The sequence below is a fragment of the Heloderma suspectum genome, chromosome 13 (assembly GCF_057233095.1).
Source record: "Heloderma suspectum isolate Gila_16-S chromosome 13, 16-S_ref, whole genome shotgun sequence".
Taxonomy (NCBI): Eukaryota; Metazoa; Chordata; class Lepidosauria; order Squamata; family Helodermatidae; genus Heloderma; species Heloderma suspectum.
In genome coordinates this window covers 2920435-2939098 of record NC_139470.1, presented here as the reverse complement: position 1 = coordinate 2939098, position 18664 = coordinate 2920435, and the positions used below count along the sequence as shown (strand labels likewise).

General features: G+C 48.1%; 1 protein-coding gene across 11 annotated transcripts in view; it reads left to right on the top strand.

Annotated features, from left to right (window-relative positions):
- ACACB (acetyl-CoA carboxylase beta) overlaps positions 1–18664 on the top strand; it is an 81945-nt gene that overhangs the window by 44664 nt on the left and 18617 nt on the right. For 7 of the 11 annotated variants that reach the window (XM_084820153.1, XM_084820160.1, XM_084820161.1 and 4 more), the window contains 14 exons: positions 310–456; positions 2778–2966; positions 3640–3740; positions 4713–5028; positions 5593–5706; positions 7401–7514; positions 7955–8044; positions 9344–9462; positions 13904–14041; positions 14781–14880; positions 14970–15077; positions 16451–16507; positions 16873–16914; positions 17042–17257. In XM_084820153.1, the coding sequence (XP_084676279.1) occupies positions 310–456; positions 2778–2966; positions 3640–3740; positions 4713–5028; positions 5593–5706; positions 7401–7514; positions 7955–8044; positions 9344–9462; positions 13904–14041; positions 14781–14880; positions 14970–15077; positions 16451–16507; positions 16873–16914; positions 17042–17257 (1851 nt within the window). The remainder of the gene's footprint in view (positions 1–309; positions 457–2777; positions 2967–3639; positions 3741–4712; positions 5029–5592; positions 5707–7400; positions 7515–7954; positions 8045–9343; positions 9463–13903; positions 14042–14780; positions 14881–14969; positions 15078–16450; positions 16508–16872; positions 16915–17041; positions 17258–18664) is intronic. The other 4 variants (XR_014785780.1, XR_014785781.1, XM_084820154.1 and 1 more) reach the window with 2 other exon arrangements.

Genomic DNA, 18664 nt, shown 5'->3' with positions numbered 1-18664 from the left:
CCAAAGAGGCTGCCTGTTGCATCTGTGCATGAGTCCCTACTCTCAGCTTGTCTCCTTCCAATCAGACACATTCAGAGCAGTGATGCACACAGGCGGCTGAGCCCCTCTGAGGGTACCTAAGCCATCCTTTTTGCGTGTGTCAGAGTGAAGTGTTTTCTCCAATTTTAATCCCAAGATACCTTGACAATTGGGAAACCCTCCTTGCCCCAAAGCTCATTGTAGATTCAGCTCCTGGGTGGCTATTTTCTGAGCACTGGTCTAAAATTTCTCTCTCTCCTCCCTTTGTTCTGTCCTCCTTCTGCCCCCCAGGCCCAGTTATTCACAGGGGGGCTCCCCCCTCAACAGCCCCTGCCCATCCTCGGTGAGAAATTGCACCAGGTGTTCCACAATGTGCTGGAGAGCCTCTTGAATGTCATGAATGGGTACTGCTTGCCAGAGCCATATTTCAGCACCAAGGTAAGGGGACGTTTGCTGTTCTTCCTGAGTGCCCTTCTCACCTGCCCCCTGCTAAGCGGTTAGGCTGGTGAGTGCAAGGGAGAGGGCCTTCTCAGGGGTGGCCCCGCACCTCCGGAATCAACTTCCATCAGGGGTTCTTCAGGCCCCTTCTTTGCAGATCTTCAAGAAAACTCTGAAGGTCCACCTGTTTTCGCTGGCCTTCCCTTAAGTCTGGGCTATTGGTTTTATTGGTAAGTTTTGTGTTTATTGATTTTAAAATATATTTTTTAATTTATTTTCTTATGAAGTCAATACAAAACATATTCCTTCATTATAAACCAACAAACAACAGTAGCCAATCACTGCGTGAACTGCACATGATTAAACAATGATATTTTACAATTAATTAGGGGTACAAATGTGCATATGATGGTTATGTGTCCCATTGCCTTTCACTGTTAACCATATTGATTACACTTTTCTGTTCCTCCCAAAACATCTTTCCAACATAAGAATGGAGACACCATGTTAGCATCATTATTTGCGAAATTTATAAAAGCTTCCCAACTTTCATAAAAACAACCTCTATAATTTTCAGACCTAACCTGTCTGACCTGGTGCGTTAGGCTTTCCATTAAGGCCATTGACCAAAGTTTATTTCTCCAGTTTGGAAGAGAGCCTGTTAATTCTTTTTTCCAGGGTGATACTGCTGTTTGTCACACAGCTACTCACATAATCTCTTTTTATGGAGAGAGAGAAAATGTGGGAAAAAACAAAGAGTCTTGTGGCACCTTAAAACCAGATCTCCAGATCTCTTCATCAGACATGATGTCAGAAAAAGCAGGTTGGGGGGTGGAGGTGGGGTGGGGGTGGAGTGGGGGAGAAGGGAGGGGGACAAAAAATACTGGCCTGTTGTTGAAGTTGTGGTGACTGCATGATCACATTCTTGAGATGGGACAGAGGAGGAAGGGTCTGCAGACATTCAAATAAGGCTGCTGGGAGACTTCCCCCAAATCCAGCCATTTACTTAGAACTGTCCCCAGTTTGGGTAAAGCACCCAGGATTCCTTTTGCACTGGAAGCAGAGAGAAAATTGGCAGTCTTTCTTACTGATGGAGCTGAAGATAGTTTTCGATACTGTACTAGGGAGAAAGTCAGTAGAAGCCAAATTGTTTTACTCAGTGGTTAGAGGGGATGCAGATGTACTTATTTATTTATTGCATTTCTATACTGCCCCAAAGCTAAAGCTCTAGTATCCAGTGGAGGCTGGTGGCACTGATGTCAGTGGAGTGGTGAATTCGCTCCGGGTTTCAGTCAGAACCATTCAGAATTCTAAATAGAACCCATGGTTTGTTGTTGGGTTGTGGACTGTGGGTTGTTCGTGGTTAACAGACAATGGTTTGTTATCATGGCTGGGTTCAAACAACACGACAACCCACGTTTCAGCAACAACCCATGGTTCAGCAGCAATCCACACTCACCCTATGCTGAACCTTGAATGCAGGTTAGCGCGTTGTGTGAAGTAAGTACTTAAAGGTAGGGAGGCCCAGCTGTCCAGATCAGTGTCAAGGGCTCCTTGGAGGCCTCTCTCAGTCTAATCCAATAGCCAAGTCCAGACACAGACAAATGGATTCTTTTCAAAGCTTTATTCCTCTTTTACAACTTAACAACTCTACTGTTAGCAACTACATATGAGCAGCAGAGTACCTATGCCCTAAGCTGGAACAGTTGGTCCCCGTTTGAAAGGGAATTACTGGCAGACCCCTGAACTTAAGGACTAGGGAGAGTCCCTCCCATTTTCCCTTGGATCCTCTGGGCGCAGCCGTTGTTTGCGTGCCAACCGGGCACTAAGCCTCCTTTCTGCGCCCTCCATTTGGCGCCGCTCTCTGCGTTGGCGTCGCGCGTCCACCAAGTCTGCTTCCCGCGCGCTGTCACTCCCAGGACTGCTGTCTAAGCTAGGAATGCTGGTGGGAGGAATCTCCGTCAGCTGTTGGCCCTGGGAAAGAGGAGCGTGCTCCTCTCCCAGGAGCGACTGCTCTTCCTCAGAATCAGAACTACTCTGGGATTCTATGGGCTCAGTGTCCACCCTGACAATCAGAAGGTATTGCTGGGATCATGTAACTTCAAGAATTGGAAGGCAGAAGGTCTTTTCTTTCCTTTGTATCATGTCTATTAGAATGTAAGCCTGTGGGCAGGAACTGCCTTCTGCAATCATATGTGTTGTCCTGCAGGTTGCATCAGCCCGCCCAGCATGGCCAGTGGTCAAGAATTATGGGAGCTGTCCACAGTGTATTCATGGACTCTCCAAGTCCCTGATCATTTTATTCTTTTTTCTTGGCTCAGATTAAAGAGTGGGTCTCCAAACTGATGAAGACGCTCCGGGACCCATCCCTCCCCCTCCTGGAGCTGCAAGACATCATGACGAGCATTTCGGGTCGGATCCCGCCATCGGTGGAGAAATCGATCCGGAAGGTGATGGCACAGTACGCCAGCAACATCACCTCGGTGCTCTGTCAGTTCCCCAGCCAGCAGGTGAGGGATACAGCAAGAGAACTCCTGGTGGAATGGCACCAGGAGAATTGAAGACAATGGGGTGCCTTCAAAAAGTACTGGGGAGGCATAATGGATATTGTGCAGGCAGGGTTTGAGAGGTTCATTGGTGTTCTTGAACTTTGCACAGATTTATTTAATTACATTTCTATTCCGCCCAATAGCTGAAGGTCTTGGAGCTGATTCAAAGGCTACCAATGGTTACTATTACAACGGTTGTATATTGCCTCCAGTATGCCGGGGAACATACTGGAGGCAAACAGGAGGGTGCTGTTGCATCCATGCCCTGTTGTGGGCTTTGGAATTGATTTGGTGCCGGGTCAAGAGCTTTGGGCTTACCCAGGCATTTTACTTGGTTGATTTTGCCTGTTCTACTGTAGTCACTGCCTTCTCTGTTTATCATGATGCTGAGCTTTTAGTATTTATCATATTATTACTTTCTTTGTACATCACCCCGGTATCCGCAAGGATGAAGGGCTTTTTTTAAATTATTTCATAAATGAAATAATAAGTAAGGCTGCTTTGGTAGAGGTGGGCCATTCTCTTGATTGTTTTCAGAGGGCTCACTCCCTTGCTATCCCTTAAGAAAATATATACGTGATGACGGTCCTTTTCTGTTATTCCTGGCCTCCCTTTCTTCTTCTTTTACTTCGAGATTGCCAGCATACTGGACAGCCATGCCGCCACCCTGCAGCGGAAAGCTGACCGGGAAGTTTTCTTCATGAACACCCAGAGCATTGTGCAACTGGTTCAGAGGCAAGTTTAGGCGATGGGCACCCCGCCACGCCATTCGCTCCTTCCTCTCCGGCGTGCAGCACGTCATCCCTTCTGTCCCTAGGCCTCATGTGGGGCGGAGGGCCTTGTTTTGTTTCGGCAGCTAAGCTTCCACTTCCTAAAGTGAGGCTGCACTGTTCGTCAGCGTTCTATGACGTGATATCCCTCAGCAGCTAGGAAGTTTGTTTAATATTCCATGACATCACAACAACTTTGTCAGTGGCTGGAAGGAAAGGAATTACAAGGAACAATCTGTTTGGAGCCTGTTAGATAGATATATAAAGATATTAATTATCTGGTCCAACTCACCCGAACCCTAAGTGTGACTGGGTTCACACAACATGCTAACCCACGCCATCACTGGTTGTGCATGGGTGGTTTGTTGAACCGTGGGTTGGCGTGTTGTCTGAACCCAGGACATTTTCCACAGGATGGCTTTTTAACCATGCAGTGTGCCTTATTTTTCTTGAACAAGCCATCTTGAGAACCCATGGTTTGTTGCTGGGTTGTTCGCGGTGGTTAATAAGCCACCCTGCGGAAAATGGGTTCAGGCAACTTGCCAACCCATGGTTCAGCAACAACCCACACTCACCCACTGAGTGTGCGTTAGTGTGCTGTGTGAACAGCACCTTTGTTGTTTTAAAGAACAGCAGCATCGAAATTCCTCAATGACCTTTATTCCAACAGCTTTGTCTCACCCTTAAGTGCCCCAAGCCAGCCACTTAGAGGATGGACAATATTTTTAGGAGGTGAAAGGCGCTTGCTTCCTGTGTTGCGCTGCCTGTGTATTGTTGTTCGTGTGTGGGTACCATCTCCCCAGCACCTCTAATAAACAGGCCAAGCAGGTTTTCCTCTTCTGTCAGAAACCTGCAAAGAGCCACTCTCAACTCTCTGAAAGCCTCAGCAAGAGGGGAGCCTTGTAGACCACATCTTCCGTCTGTTCTCCCCATTTAGGTACCGCAGTGGCATCCGAGGCCATCTGAAATCCGTGGTGTTAGACCTACTGAGGCGATATTTGCAGGTGGAGACCCAGTTCCAGCAAGGTGAGCTAGATCACCGGTTGGTTTTGCACGCTTTGGTAGGCGCTGTTCAGGGGCCCCGTCTCCGGAGAGGGTCCCTGCTCTTATTTTCCTTTTTCATCTCAGCCCACTACGACAAATGTGTGATCAGCCTGCGGGAGCAATTCATGCCTGACATGACCCAAGTCCTTGAATTCATTTTCTCCCATGCCCAGGTGGCCAAGAAGAACCTCCTGGTGACCGTGTTGATTGTGAGTAGGAGGGTGTGGCCTCTCTCTGAGGGCGAGCCGAAGAGGATGGTGGGCGAGCGTGGGGGCTGCTCTCGCAGCAGCAAGGGCTTTCTCCAAAGCAGCCTGGTCCCCAGCTTGGTGCCCTGCAGGTGTGTTCGACTCCAGCTCCCATCATTCCCATTGGCCGTCCTAGCTGGGGCTGATGGGAGTTACAGTCTTTTAATCAGTCATGGATATGTCTTTAGTTATGACTGACAGCCCAAAGTTGTTTTTAGTTATATGTTGTTTGTGTATATTGTCTGTGTGCTTTTAGGTAAATGCCTTTTAAACTTTGCATATTGTATTTCAGTGTTTTAACTTCTGAAAACTGCCCAGAGAGCTTCAGCTATGGGGCAGTATAGAAATGTAATAAAGCAAGCAAGCAAGCATCTGGCAGGCACCAAGTTGGGGACCAGGCTGTTCCGAAATCTGTGACCCTCCTAGTGGGTGGTTTCTTTGAGCTGGAGGCAGGGGACTCCACCCATTGCTGGTTCTTTTCTAGATAAGTGCAATAGAAGATCTAAATTGTTTGCTTGTCATGCATAGGATCACCTTTGCGGCAGAGACCCCACCCTGACGGATGAGCTGATGGCCATTTTGAACGAGCTGACGCAGCTGAGCAAGATGGAACACTCCAAAGTGGCCTTGAGGGCCAGGCAGGTCAGTGTGGGGGTTTGCATGGCTCCCCACCCCACTCCCCACCAAGGATCCAGAGAACCCCCCGTATGCCCTGGGAGGCTTTCGGTTTGTGTTTCTCAAGACACAGCCAGGCACGTGTGCCCCCGTGCTGCATTCTGAGCCACTTTTGAATCCGAGGAGTTTGTAATCGGGCGCAGGCTCTGTGGCTCCAGAAAAGGAAGCTGAAAATCCTGCTGGGTGTGCGCCGTGCCTTGGGCATGCCTGAAGTAGCTTTCGGATTCCAGCTGCAATGCATTTTATAACATGACTCATCGGATTCTGTTGTCCTTGACATTTAGTTTGTCCTTTTAACTGATATGGCACTGCTTACAAATTCATGGGGGAAAAGGCCATCGTTGTATTGTGTATTCTATATTTTTGTTGTTGTACAATTATTTGCTTTTTTATTCCTTGAATCACTTTGGGTTTATCTTTTGATAAAGAGAAAGTGGGATATAAATCAACATATGCATGTATTTGCATGTGTACATCTGCATACCTACAAAGATGCATGCCTTTAAAAAAAAGTTTCTAGTCCTCAAGGGTGCAAACCAGGCAGAGTCCGGCTTCTTTGGGTCACTGCTAAAGTGGACAGAATGTGGTGTGTGTGTGTGTGTGTGTTTTAATTCAAAAGGGCTGGTTAGTCAAATACAAAATTGCACCCTCTGCAATGCATAATTCCTCAGCACCTGGCCTGTGGTAGACCCTTCTTCAGATCTCTGTTCAGCCACGAATCTCACATGGCCTTGGGAAGTTATCAGTTCTTCACATGAGCTGCTGTGCAGAAGGCACTGAAGAAATAGAAGACAGAATTTGTTGGATGCTTAGTTCTCTTTTCTCTGTACTTTTTTTTTTTTAAAGAGAGCTTGAAAAATGTCTGGTTAACCAACCCCCAGTCTCCTTTTGGTTCTACACAGTTCAGATTGTTTGAAAACCTCCATCTTGTAGGCAGAATAAATTATACCAAAGTTGGCAAATTGGGTTCAAATTTATTTTCATTTGCCCAATTCAGTTCATTGACCCGTAATAGATTTCTTATTTAAAGTGTTTTGTTAGTGCCTGGTACAAAAAGCTTGTATGCCCTGGCCTTGGGCTGCTAAGGTTTGGAGGTGCCGAGATAGTGATAAGCCAGACCCAGGTTTGCTTACAAGGAGCCTTTATTGAGTACTTAGAGCACACAGGTGTACCCAATGGTTGGGTCAGACATCTTCTCTGAACCCAGAGCCATGGGGTACAATGGGTTTTAAACCATACATGTCAGCAGTGAGGCAGCATGGCAGCAGCAAGCTTAATTAGCATTCATCTGCAACTTTCCCAGCACAGACTAACAGTGCTTGTTCAGAAGGAAAACAATCAGAACTTTCCCAGCACAGCCACCTGTAACTTGGCATAAACATAGCCTCACTTCTCAGGCACATCCTAGGCCCTGATAAGATAAGCAATTCAGAGCTCGTTAGCATGGAATGTGCTGAGGCGGCGCTATCGACCTTTGACTCCTCTTTCCAGCCAAGAGGCCCACTAGAAGGAAAACTGCAGCTAATGGACCAAAACCAGAGAGCATCATGGATCTCTAGGCCCCTCTAAACGACAGGCCTGGGGCCAGCACAGAGCCCATCTCGAGTCCCCTGCCTTGCTCCCTGCGTGCACCTTGACACAGCCCCCCTTTTTCCCCCCAGGTGCTGATTGCCTCGCACCTCCCTTCTTACGAACTGAGGCACAACCAGGTGGAGTCCATCTTCCTCTCCGCCATTGATATGTATGGACACCAGTTCTGCCCTGAAAACCTAAAGGTGAGCCCAGCTTATTTTAACCACCTAGTACTTGGCAGCAAGTGCAATTGCAGCAACTTGGGTTTTGCAGGGCAGCCACTGAAAATGGGGACTGTAGGCAAGAGCTTCACTCAGGGCAGAGCACATGCTTTGCATTCAGAAGGGCTCAGACTCTGTCTCTGTCATCGCTCATTTTAAAAAAAGATCTGAGGTACACAAAGCTCGAAAAGGCCCCTGGCTGCCCACTGAAGTTTACCTTGCATAGCTTTGCTACGGTAAGTAAAAACCTGTTGTGGGGGAAGAGAACCTTGGTCTCGATTGAGTCCTAAATTAGTATCATCAAACTGACTGGCACATTCTAAATCAGTAGGGTTTAAAAAACAAGACAAACGAGAGTGCAGTCCCTGTACTGCAACCTTACAAACTTTTTCTTTATTTGATGTTCATTCCTTCTTCTGCAGAAACTGATCCTTTCAGAAACCACCATCTTTGATGTTCTGCCAACTTTCTTCTACCACTCCAACCAGGTGGTGCGCATGGCGGCCCTGGAGGTAAAGGGGCGGTTGTGAAGGTTCTGATGTCCTCGTGTTCGAACTGGATCTGATGAGTCTTTTTGCAAAATGAAAGAATTTTCTTGTAGCATTGAGAGCAGCTGCGTAGCTTGCTGGGACTCCTGTTGGGTTAGGGGTGAGCACGTAGGCACCTGGAGCCAGTTCTGACTTAAAAGGTTCTCCTCCATGGAGAAGTACGTATGGGAAAATATTACTGGAGTATGAAGGTGTTGGATGGTCCCGGATTTTAACCTTATTTTGCAGCCTAACGCGCCACAAACTGCGAAAGTGCTGGCGGTTAGGCTCTGCTTCCAGGAACGTAGGAAGGGCCGTAGCTCAGTGGCAGAGCTGTGCTTTGCGTGCAGAAGATCCTGGTGTGATCCTCCAGGCAGGAGGATTGGGAAAGACCCTGCCTGGAACCCTGGAGAACCACTGCCAGTTAGAATAGGGAGGCTTCCTATGTTCCTGGGAACTGCTGCTACTACCAGCCTTAACCCAGCCATTGAAGGACATGCGCTGTCACGGTCAGGTGACTCTCGACAAGTTCCTGATTGGCCCCTGACTCTATGAATGTGGCATTACTGCCACCCGTCCTTAGTCTGAGAGACCTCTTTGCAGACTCATTGCAGACCAACTCCTGGGAAGTGCACCACGGACTCTCTCATCTTACATCTAGGCTTCCCTACTCCCTCACCACGTGTCCTTGACCCTTAAGCTCCTCCCAACCGAACCTGGAAACAAAGCCCTGCAGGCTTTTCAGGAAAGATTCCGTCGATCCACGGTGCTAGCTCCCTGCCATTTTGCTGGTGAATCGCTTCTGCTTTTTCCCTCCTGCAAAATCCACCTGGCTCTTAAGAGCCCTGATGCTGGATCAGACCAAGGATCCATCTAGCCCAGCATTCTGTTCACACAGTGGCCAACCAGCTGCCCACGGGAAGCCCACAAGCAGGACAGGAGTGCAGCAGCACCCTCCCGGCCATGTTTCCAGCAACTAGTGTACAGAGACATCCTGCCTCTGATACTGGAGGTAGCATAGAGCCATCAGGACTGGTAGCCATTGGTAGCCTTCTCCTCCTCCAGGAATTTGTCCAACCCCCTTTTAAAGCCATCCGTATTGGTGGCCGTCGCCTTGTGGTAGTGCTCTCCATCGTTTAACTCTACACTGTATGAAGAAGCCCTTCCTTTTCTCTGTCCTGAATCTCCTACTTCATGGGATGACGCCACTGGGTTCTAGTATTATGAGAGAGGGAGAAAAATGCCTTTTGTATATTGGTGTTAATGCCTTTGGGTCCTTCCCAGGTGTATGTGAGGAGGGCCTACATTGCCTATGAACTCAACAGCCTGCAGCACCGCCAGCTTGTGGACGGCACCTGTGTGGTTGAGTTCCAGTTCATGCTGCCTTCATCTCATCCAAACAGGTAGGCCCAGCCACGAGGAAGCACCCTCTTGCGTTCCTCTGGGGACTCTGCCGTGTGTGTGGAGGGGGGAAACTGGAGAGGGAGCAGCCGGAAGACAGGGAGGGTGTGGCTGGCTGGTAGATCACGTGCTCTGCATGCAGAAGACCCCAGGTTCGAGTCTTGGGAAGGACCTCCATCAGGGGCCCTAGAGATCTGTTGTCCATTGGAGCAAGATGGCTACATGGACCCCATGGTCTCACTAGGGATGAGGCAGCTTTCTGTGTTCATGTGTCTTTTCAGAGGCAGCAGCCCCGCCTTGAGCAGGTAGAGTGTCAAATTCCTTTTGCTCTTCAGCATGAGTAGCGAAAATGTCGACAACAGTAACGTTGCCATCATTGCCTGGTTGACCCTTTCCTCTCCCCCCGCTCCTTCCTTCTAAATCGGCTCGCTCATTTGCTCTGTGCAGGCATGCGGAGGACAAAGCAGGGCCTCTTTTCCCAAATCACCCGACATCAGAAAGGGGGCACGGCAATCTGGGGAGCTCTGTTGGATTTTGCCCCTGGGCCAGAGGTTCCACCCCCGTAGGCTGTCGTTGAAGAAATGTATTTTGTGCTTACGCCCTCCCACATACCATCATGATCCACAAAGACCCATGTACTCTTGCCCCCTGTCCCAGGGGCGCTTAAGGGTTTTACCTGGGGAACAAGCCAGTGGTGATGTCTCCTGCACAAGACCTGTTGAAATGAACAGGGGCAGCTTGGGGCTCATTTCTCAGGGTGGCCCTATGCTAGTTGTCTGCAGATGGCATGGAGCTATGCCAGCCTTCCCCAACCTGGTGCCCTCCAGATGTGTCGGACTACAGCTCCCAGCATCCCCCAGCCAACAGTTTGTCATGAATAGATCGTCCTCCGCCTTTGCAACCAACTCCACAGAGCATCAAAGTTTCAGGCTGTTACGACTTTATTTTGCTAAAGACCAGCTTTTCTACAAGTGCAGATTCAAGGAAGCTCTCAGACTGCCCCAGGCCCTGAACAAGTAATCTGCGATCTCTAATCAGAGAAGATGAACCAGAGGGTAGTGATGTTGCCAACAGTTTGCCCGTGAACCTCACAGCCAAGCTTACCTCGCACTGACACCCCTCCCTTAGGGCAGCTCCCCCCTACGTTGGCTTCTAAGAGTGGCTACCCTGGCAGAGTGTCTGAGCCTGACTTTTCCCACTTTGCCTTGAGATGCTGCCTAGCATCTCTCAAGTCACACCCCTCCTCCTCCTCAGGAACTTGAATTCTTATGGTGGAAGGAGGAGGCAGCGACTCAGCCTGGGCCATCTGTTTGTCAAGGCCTGGCACCTTGGGGCTCTGGTGAAATTTCTTTCCCCCCAGCTCTGATCTAGCTGTTCCAATTCTGATTCAGAATCAGAGCTGTCAGACATCTCAAGGGGCTTGGACTCATCCCTGACACAGCTGGGGCTTAGCTTAGGCCTAAAACATCTGGGCCATCTCTTGGCCAGGTGTTGATTGGATACACTGGGCTGGTTCACATGTCACAATAAGCCACCCTGAAAATAAGCCACAGTGTATGGGTTATTTGCTTGCTATCCCATGTTACTCCCAACAGACGATCAGGAGCTCTGCGGCTTGCCATGGCTTGTTTCCCCCTTAGTTCTCCTGTCCATTCCCATCACGTATCCCATGGGCCTTTGAGGCACAATCTCAGCAACCTACTCGTTAGTGGAGTAGAATTTATTTTGCAGATTTTTTTTTCGCCTGGGGAGATTTGTGCATAGTTAGTGTTACTTTTTCCCCGCCTTCGGGGAGCTTCGTGCAAATTTAACTTTCTTTTTTAAAAAAACTTTTGTGGAGATTTGTGTAAATTCGCTAAAGCACAGTAACTCCTGCACATAAGTGAATTTGTGCAAATCCCCGAACATTAAAAAAAATAAAGTTAAATTTGCACAAATCTCCCCAAAGGTGAAAAATGTAACATTAAATTTGCACAACAAAGAAAGATGTTGCTGTTCAGGGAGGCAATAAAGTGGAGGAGGAAATTGTCTAGTGTCATTTCAAGACGTAACAGAGAGGAGATATCGTTAGCGAGATCGGGAGGAGCAACTGGGTTTTTTGCCACTCATGCCAGGTGGCTCTTGTAGCCCTTTCCAACAAGCCACATATGTGCCAGGTTCACACGTCAAAACAAGCCACCCTGAACAACCCAACAGCAAGCCATGGGTTCTTAGGGTGGCTTGTGCATGGTTAACAAACCACGCTAAGGAAACTGCTAGGTTTGGACATCATGACAAGCCACCCTGAAACAAACAAGGCTGACAATCTGCCGTGAGCTGTTGCGTTGTGTGAACAAGGTCACTGTCTGGTTGCTTCCTGAATCCCTATGTGAAAGCGCACACAGACTCCACTCCAGAACTTCTTGTCCTTTGGCTTCGCAGATGACTTTTTAACGCTTAACCCCTGCTGCTATGTCGGTGCTTGCGAAGTGGATGGTTTTCTGTACTCTCCATTCCCCGCTGCCATCTCCCAATTAAATCTTCCACTCTCTGCATTATTTAGAGCTTTTGATACAGATGAATTTGAATTTATAACCATTAACCTCCAGCATGCTAAGAAAAGCTGTAGGTGGGGGTGAAAAAAGAACTATAGAGAGAAGGTGATTGTGTTGGGTCTTTTGAGGTCTGAACTAGAGACATTTCTTGGACTCGCAACTGCCATTAGCAGACCTTCATTTTAGAATGTATTTATCTGCTGAGCCTGTTTCCATTTTAATATTTATTTCTTTTGTGAGATTGTTTGGTTTCTTATTGTTGTAAGGCACTCACAGCAATTCAAATGCATTGGAAATGAATAAGTAAAATAGTAACATTTCCTAAGCTTCCCTGTCCTGTAGACAGGTAAAGAAATTAAAAACCTCCTAACAAAACACTCACAGAAACTCTATATGTTGGTTTGGTAATTTTTTATAATCTTTTCTTCAGCACAAAGCTACCAGGGCAGCATAGACTTCAAAACAATAAAAATAAAATAAAAACAATACAGATGAACGCAAACTAAAAGTTGTAAAAGGGTAAAAGCAGCAGAACCTAACCAGGCAATAAAACCCAACAGAAGGCATTAAAACACTAAAATCCACTGGCAAATTATCAAGTCTTTCCATAGCAGCAAAATTACATTAGTGCTGATGTTAGGTGAACCCTTATATTTGGACTGTAGCAACAATGGCGCGGAGAAGACACCACGGAAATGCTCGCTATTTCGAGCCAGCTTCCCCTGGCAAATGTGAGGTGTAGACATGCCCAGAGACTAGTGAACTGGATTCCTCTGCAAAACACCCACTCCTCTAAATGCTGGCACATGACTTCTTCCCAGCCAATTGGGAAAAGAGAGCAGTGGGGAGTCAGTTCTCCCTGCGGCTCTTTCCCGTAATCTGCAGAGGGCTGTGGCACCTCATCAGAAGACCTGGTCTGAGAAACGCTGGCTGACAATAGGCAGTTGTCTGAGCATGTGGATGCTTCCAGCTGAGGCTTTTAATACACAACCGCCCTGCCTCATTCACGGAATTTTATGGTGGGGTCCAGAAGTCGCCATCATCCACTTGTAACCCCCCTATGTTTTTCCACCACTTCTTCCATCTTTTTTCTTACCATGGAGAATCCGTTTAGGAAAAAAACACGGAATAGCTGCATGATGCCTTCTGATTGTTAGTGCGAGGAGCTCTCCATCCGGGAGACCCCGCGTGCGTTTGTGTGTGTGTGCGCACTTCCATCTGCAGTCAAGGACAGAAGGATCCGGGGAGGTCTGGTTGGTCAGGCTCTTTACTGAGCTCCCTAGAGAGGTGCGCCTGGCACTTAAGTTGTACTCCCTCCGGCGCCAGGTGAAGACCTTTTCATTCTCCCAGTATTTTAGCATTTTAGCTTCCTAGTCTTTTAGCTCTGGTGTTTTAAATCGGTATTTTAAATCTCTGCATTGCTGCTAGGTTTTATTCTGGTTGTACTGTTATGTTGTGGTTTTAAGCTTTCATATTTTATACTGTTTTATGCTGCACTTTGTGGTTTTAATTTTTGTAAACTGCCCGGAGAGCTTCGGCTATTGAGTGATATAGAAATTAAATAATCAATCAATCAATCAATAAAATTTTAAAAGGAACTGATATTGGGCCCCTGAGAACTTGAAATAATATAGCCAGTCCAATTTTTTATATTATTTGATTTTTCTTTTAGAGCAGGAATGGATAATGTGTGGTCCTCCAGATGTTTGGGCCTACAACTCCCATCAGCAGCTAAGCTGGCTAGGGCTGATGGGAGTTGTGGACCAAATCATCTGGAGGGCCACAAGTCAGCCACACCTGCCTTAGAGAAGAGCCATAACCCCCAGAGTCACAGAACAGCCCTGTGCCCATAACACTGTGGCGCGGCACATCTGATTTTCCTTCCTTTGCCGTTCTTTTTTGTGTGCAGAATGTCGGTGCCGATCAGCATTTCGAATCCTGACCTGGCTCGGCACAGCACCGAACTCTTCATGGACAGCGGCTTTTCTCCTCTCTGCCAGCGCATGGGCGCCATGGTTGCTTTCAGCAGATTTGAAGACTTTGTCAGGTATTGGGCAACGTTTTTGGAAGAAGGTGGGCAAATGCCTGGGCTTCCGAATCTCATGAATCACATCGCTGCCTTCGCAGCTCACCTGGTGTTTCTCCAGAGGTGGCCCCACCACAAGGCAAGATGCTGAAGCTGCCTTGGGCAAGAGATGCGGGGTGCCATCAAGGGGAAGCAGAGTAGGAGGCATACGGATCTGAACCACAGGGCACCGTCCATTGGGAAGTTCGTCTGCCCAAGTCCCACTGAAATGAATGGGGAATGTGCAAGAGCACTGCAATTCCCTTGCACCTTTCCCTTTCCTGTCAATGGGGCTTGGCAGGAGAACCTCCTAGTATTAATAGTGCCATGTTTTAACAAGGACATGAGAAATGACCTTTGGACCAAAATAACAACTCTAGACCTCTTTTATGGAATACATTTTATGACTTCTGTCCTGGATGCCACCTCTAATCATGGGGCAAGAACATAAGGAGAGCCCTGCTGGATCAGACCAAGGTCCATCTAGTCCAGCGTTCTGTTCACACAGTGGCCCATGGAAGCCCACAAGCAGAACATGAGTGCAACAGCCCCCTCCTGCCCATGTTCCCCAGCAACCGGTGTACATAGGCATACTGCCTCTGATACTGGAGGTGGCATAGAGCCATCATGCCTACCTCTGACACCGGCCCTGACAGGTAAGCTGAACACTTTACTTTTATCTCATCTCATTCCTGATCCTTTCTTTTTTGTTTTGTGCCAGAAACTTTGACGAAGTCATTTCCTGCTTCGCCGATCCCCCTTCGGAGAGCCCTTTGTTTAGTGAGGTGAGGGCCACGCTCTATGACGAGGAAGACAACAAGGTGAGGGTGGGTGAGCAGCTGGCTTCTCTCCAGCAGACGAGCTTGCTGCGTTCTTGCTAGGAGTCACCCCGTGACATTGTGTTTTCCAGAACGTCCGAGAGGAGCCAATTCACATCCTGAACGTTGGTGTTCGGTGCACTGATCATGAGGAAGACGAGGAACTGGTGCCGGTCTTCAGAGCCTTTGCTCAGTCTAAGGTGCCGTGCCTCCCACCGTCCTCCTGGCATGAGTAGAGAGGACGCCACAGGTCTTGGCTGGGCATGGCCTTCTGTTTCACTAGAAACGGCACTGGCGTTACATTGATGTCATACCACCTTGAAGCTGGCCCCCAGTTCAGTCAACAGAATGGTTTCCCCAGGTCAACTTGGTGGTACTAAGAAAGGGATGACTGATGTATCATTCAGACATTTGGTCGCAGCGCTTGTGATGTGCAAACCCCATCTCTGCCACTTTTGTTATGGACGTGCACACCTGCGAGTGGCTGGATTGGTAGGTTGCTCCCCGTGCCAAAGGGGTGTGTTGTCCCGCTCCCATTGCGCACCAGATGTTTTTTGTCCATGTTATTTATTTATTTATGAATGACATTTCTATACCGCCCAATAGCTGAAGCTCTCTGGGCGGTTCACAACAATTATAACCATAAAATACAACCAAAATAAAACCTAGCAGCTGTGCAAAGATTCAAAATACAGTAACAGATTTAAAGCAACAGAAACTGAAAGACTAAAATGCCTGGGAAAATAAGGTCACCTGTTGCTGAAAAGAGCACAACATACACGCCAGGCGAGCCTACATTTATGTGTATATATGTCCCTCTTTCACCTTGCCAAAAACAAATATTAACAAATGATTGCAAAACTGCTTCATTGATTTGGTTGCAAGGGTTAGGGATGGTAATGCTTTAGACACTGGCCAATATGTACCCAACACAGCCAGCTTTTACTTAGTCCAACCTGAGTCCAGCTGGAAAAACTGCTGAAGAACGTTGTTGTTTCTTCAGAGCTACCCCCAGGACAGAAAAACTGCCCAGAGAGCTTCGGCTATTGGGCGGCATAGAAATGAAATGAAATGATTAATTAATTAATTAATGATTTTTTAAAAATGTGTGTATGCTGGAGAGCAGTGATGATACTATCAAACCATCTCCACCAAACTTCAAATGTTACATCTGTCATCACCCTGAATTTGGGAAATAGAAGGCAATGATTTATTTTAGGCTTGCTTTATATTTTTGTGCTGTGAACTCTGCTACTTTCAGGCCGTGCTTCGTTACTGGGGGCTGATCTGCGTGTATTGAGCTGGGTTTGTGAATGATTCATTCTGCATCCAGACTGGAACTCATGGATACATACTGAATTATGAGCCATACCACTTGAACCACTTCAGATCTGCAGGACAAATGTAACCTTCTGCTGAATGCAGAACCATGGCTTGGTCCAGTCTTAACTCTGTTCTCGTGTAGCCGTGTCTAGGAGATCAAGTATTTTGTCCTGTTGATCTTGTAGACATTTCCCTTGGCTTATTCAGACTTTTGCCTCTGTCTCTTCTTGGTCTCCTGTTTTCCATACAGAAGAACATCCTTGTTGACTATGGGCTCCGAAGAATCACATTTTTAATAACCCAGCAGGTTAGTGAAATTCGTTAGATACCATTTTATATACCATTTAGTATTTTAACTGTAACATAATGCTCTCTCAAAGGCATTTCAACTGTATTTTAACTTTTTACTGGGTCAGAGTGTGGGTGTGGTGGTGGCGATGAACGTTTTAAATCTCTCCCACACTGGAGGCGTTGAAGACGAGGCTGGACAGCCCTCTATCAGGGATGCTCTGACTTGGATTCCTGCACTGAGCAGGGGGTTGGACTCGATGGCCTTGTAGGCCCCTTCCAACCCTACTATTCTATGATTCTATGATTCTGTGAGTCTTGGTTGGAAATTGGGGGGGGGGGTGCCTCTTTCTCCTTATGGATAACTTCTGCTTTCCTTTGCAGAGGGAATTTCCCAAGTTCTTCACATTCCGAGCACGTGACGAGGTGAGGCCTTGAATGCTTTTCGCTGTTTGAATGCTGTTTGTGGCGTCTGCATTTAACTCCCTGCCGAAGTGGGCCTGGGCACCGAGTCCAACGGGGTTTTCCTCTACTTCCCCGGCCTTTCCTGCAGTTCGCCGAAGACAGGATCTATCGCCACTTGGAACCAGCGCTGGCCTTTCAGCTGGAGCTGAGCCGGATGCGCAACTTCGACCTGACAGCAGTGCCTTGTGCCAACCACAAGATGCACCTTTACCTCGGGGCCGCCAAGGTGGAGGAAGGCACCGAAGTCACCGACTACAGATTTTTCGTCCGTGCCATTGTCAGGCACTCGGATCTGATCACCAAGGTAAATCTCAGGGCTGAGCTGCAGGCAGGTGTCAGAGGGGAGTCAGGAGGCGGTCATTGGGCCAGGAGACTGGAGCCGAGGGAGTGAGCCAGAGCCAAAGAACCCCGTAGACACACCAGAGCCAGGGAGATGGCTGTTGTTCAGGCAGCGTTCCAGCCCAAACAGGAAGCCTTTTGTAGCCCTTCCTGCCAAGGAGGACCCAGTATTGTAGTCATAGCCAATGTGTTTGTGTCCCACATTTCCCACAACCCATTGTGCTTAAAGCGGTTCACAAAACAAACAAATGGCACCGCCATAATTACAGCACGTTAAATACAACAGTACCTCAATTACACTCCATGTACTATTTATGGGGAATTTTGTACCCTGCTCCTTCTCTGAAGGGAACACAGAGCAGGGTACAGTGTTAATAAAACAACCATAAAACCACACCATCACCCTAAAACAATGAAAATGCAAGAATAATAATCCAGCCTAAAAACAACCAAAACAAACAAGTCAGGAGCCAAATCCTTGTGTAAATAAAAAGGTCTTTAAAGACACAATCCTATGCATGTTTAGATGGACAAAAGTCCTACAACTCCCAGCATGCCCCAACCATGCTGGCTGGGGCATGCTGGGAGTTGTAGGACTTCTTTCCATCTAAACATGCATAGGATTGCGCCCTAACACATTTAAACATGGCCCCAGTGGGAGGCTAATCGCACCTCTCCTGGCAGGGAGATTCACAGATGGGGGACCACCACTGAGAAAGCCCTCTCTCAGGTCCCCACCCTCCTCATCTGGTTTATGCGGGGGGCTGTAAGCACACCGTTTCCTGCTGGTCTGAGAGCCCTAGTTGTGGGAGACGCTCCCTCGGGTGCTTGGGTCCCAAATTGGTAAGGGCTTCATACGCTAAAAGCAAGAGCTTAAATGGGGCTCCGTACGGCGTCAGCAGCCAGTGTGGTGCTCAGCAGCCATCCTTGGTGCGCAGTGCCAGTTCAGAGCCTTGGAATACTTTGCTGGCCTAGAAAATGCACTACGCTTCAGCTCTGCTGCCTCGTCACACAGGGCAGCCCCACACAGAGCTGCAGGTCCCTAGTTCTAACCTTGGTAGCTCTTGATAGTAAAAGACATTGGGAGCCGAGCAGTTTTGTGTGTGTGGCGGGGGATGGGGGCAGTGACAGTGTCGACATTTCCATGTTCTTCTCCCTAAGTAAATTCCGAAATGAATTGGGACCAGACCAATTGATCATGGCGTCCAATACTGCTAACCCTGGTTTATTGGGGAGTCCGTCTTCCGCTGGGGTGGGGACAGAGGTCAGTCCTGCCACCTGAGGTCACTTGCCAGGCTTCTCTCTGGCCCCTTGGAAATGCCGGGCAGGTGCTGCTCTCAAGGTGCTGCTTTCTCTGCTTTTTTTACACGCG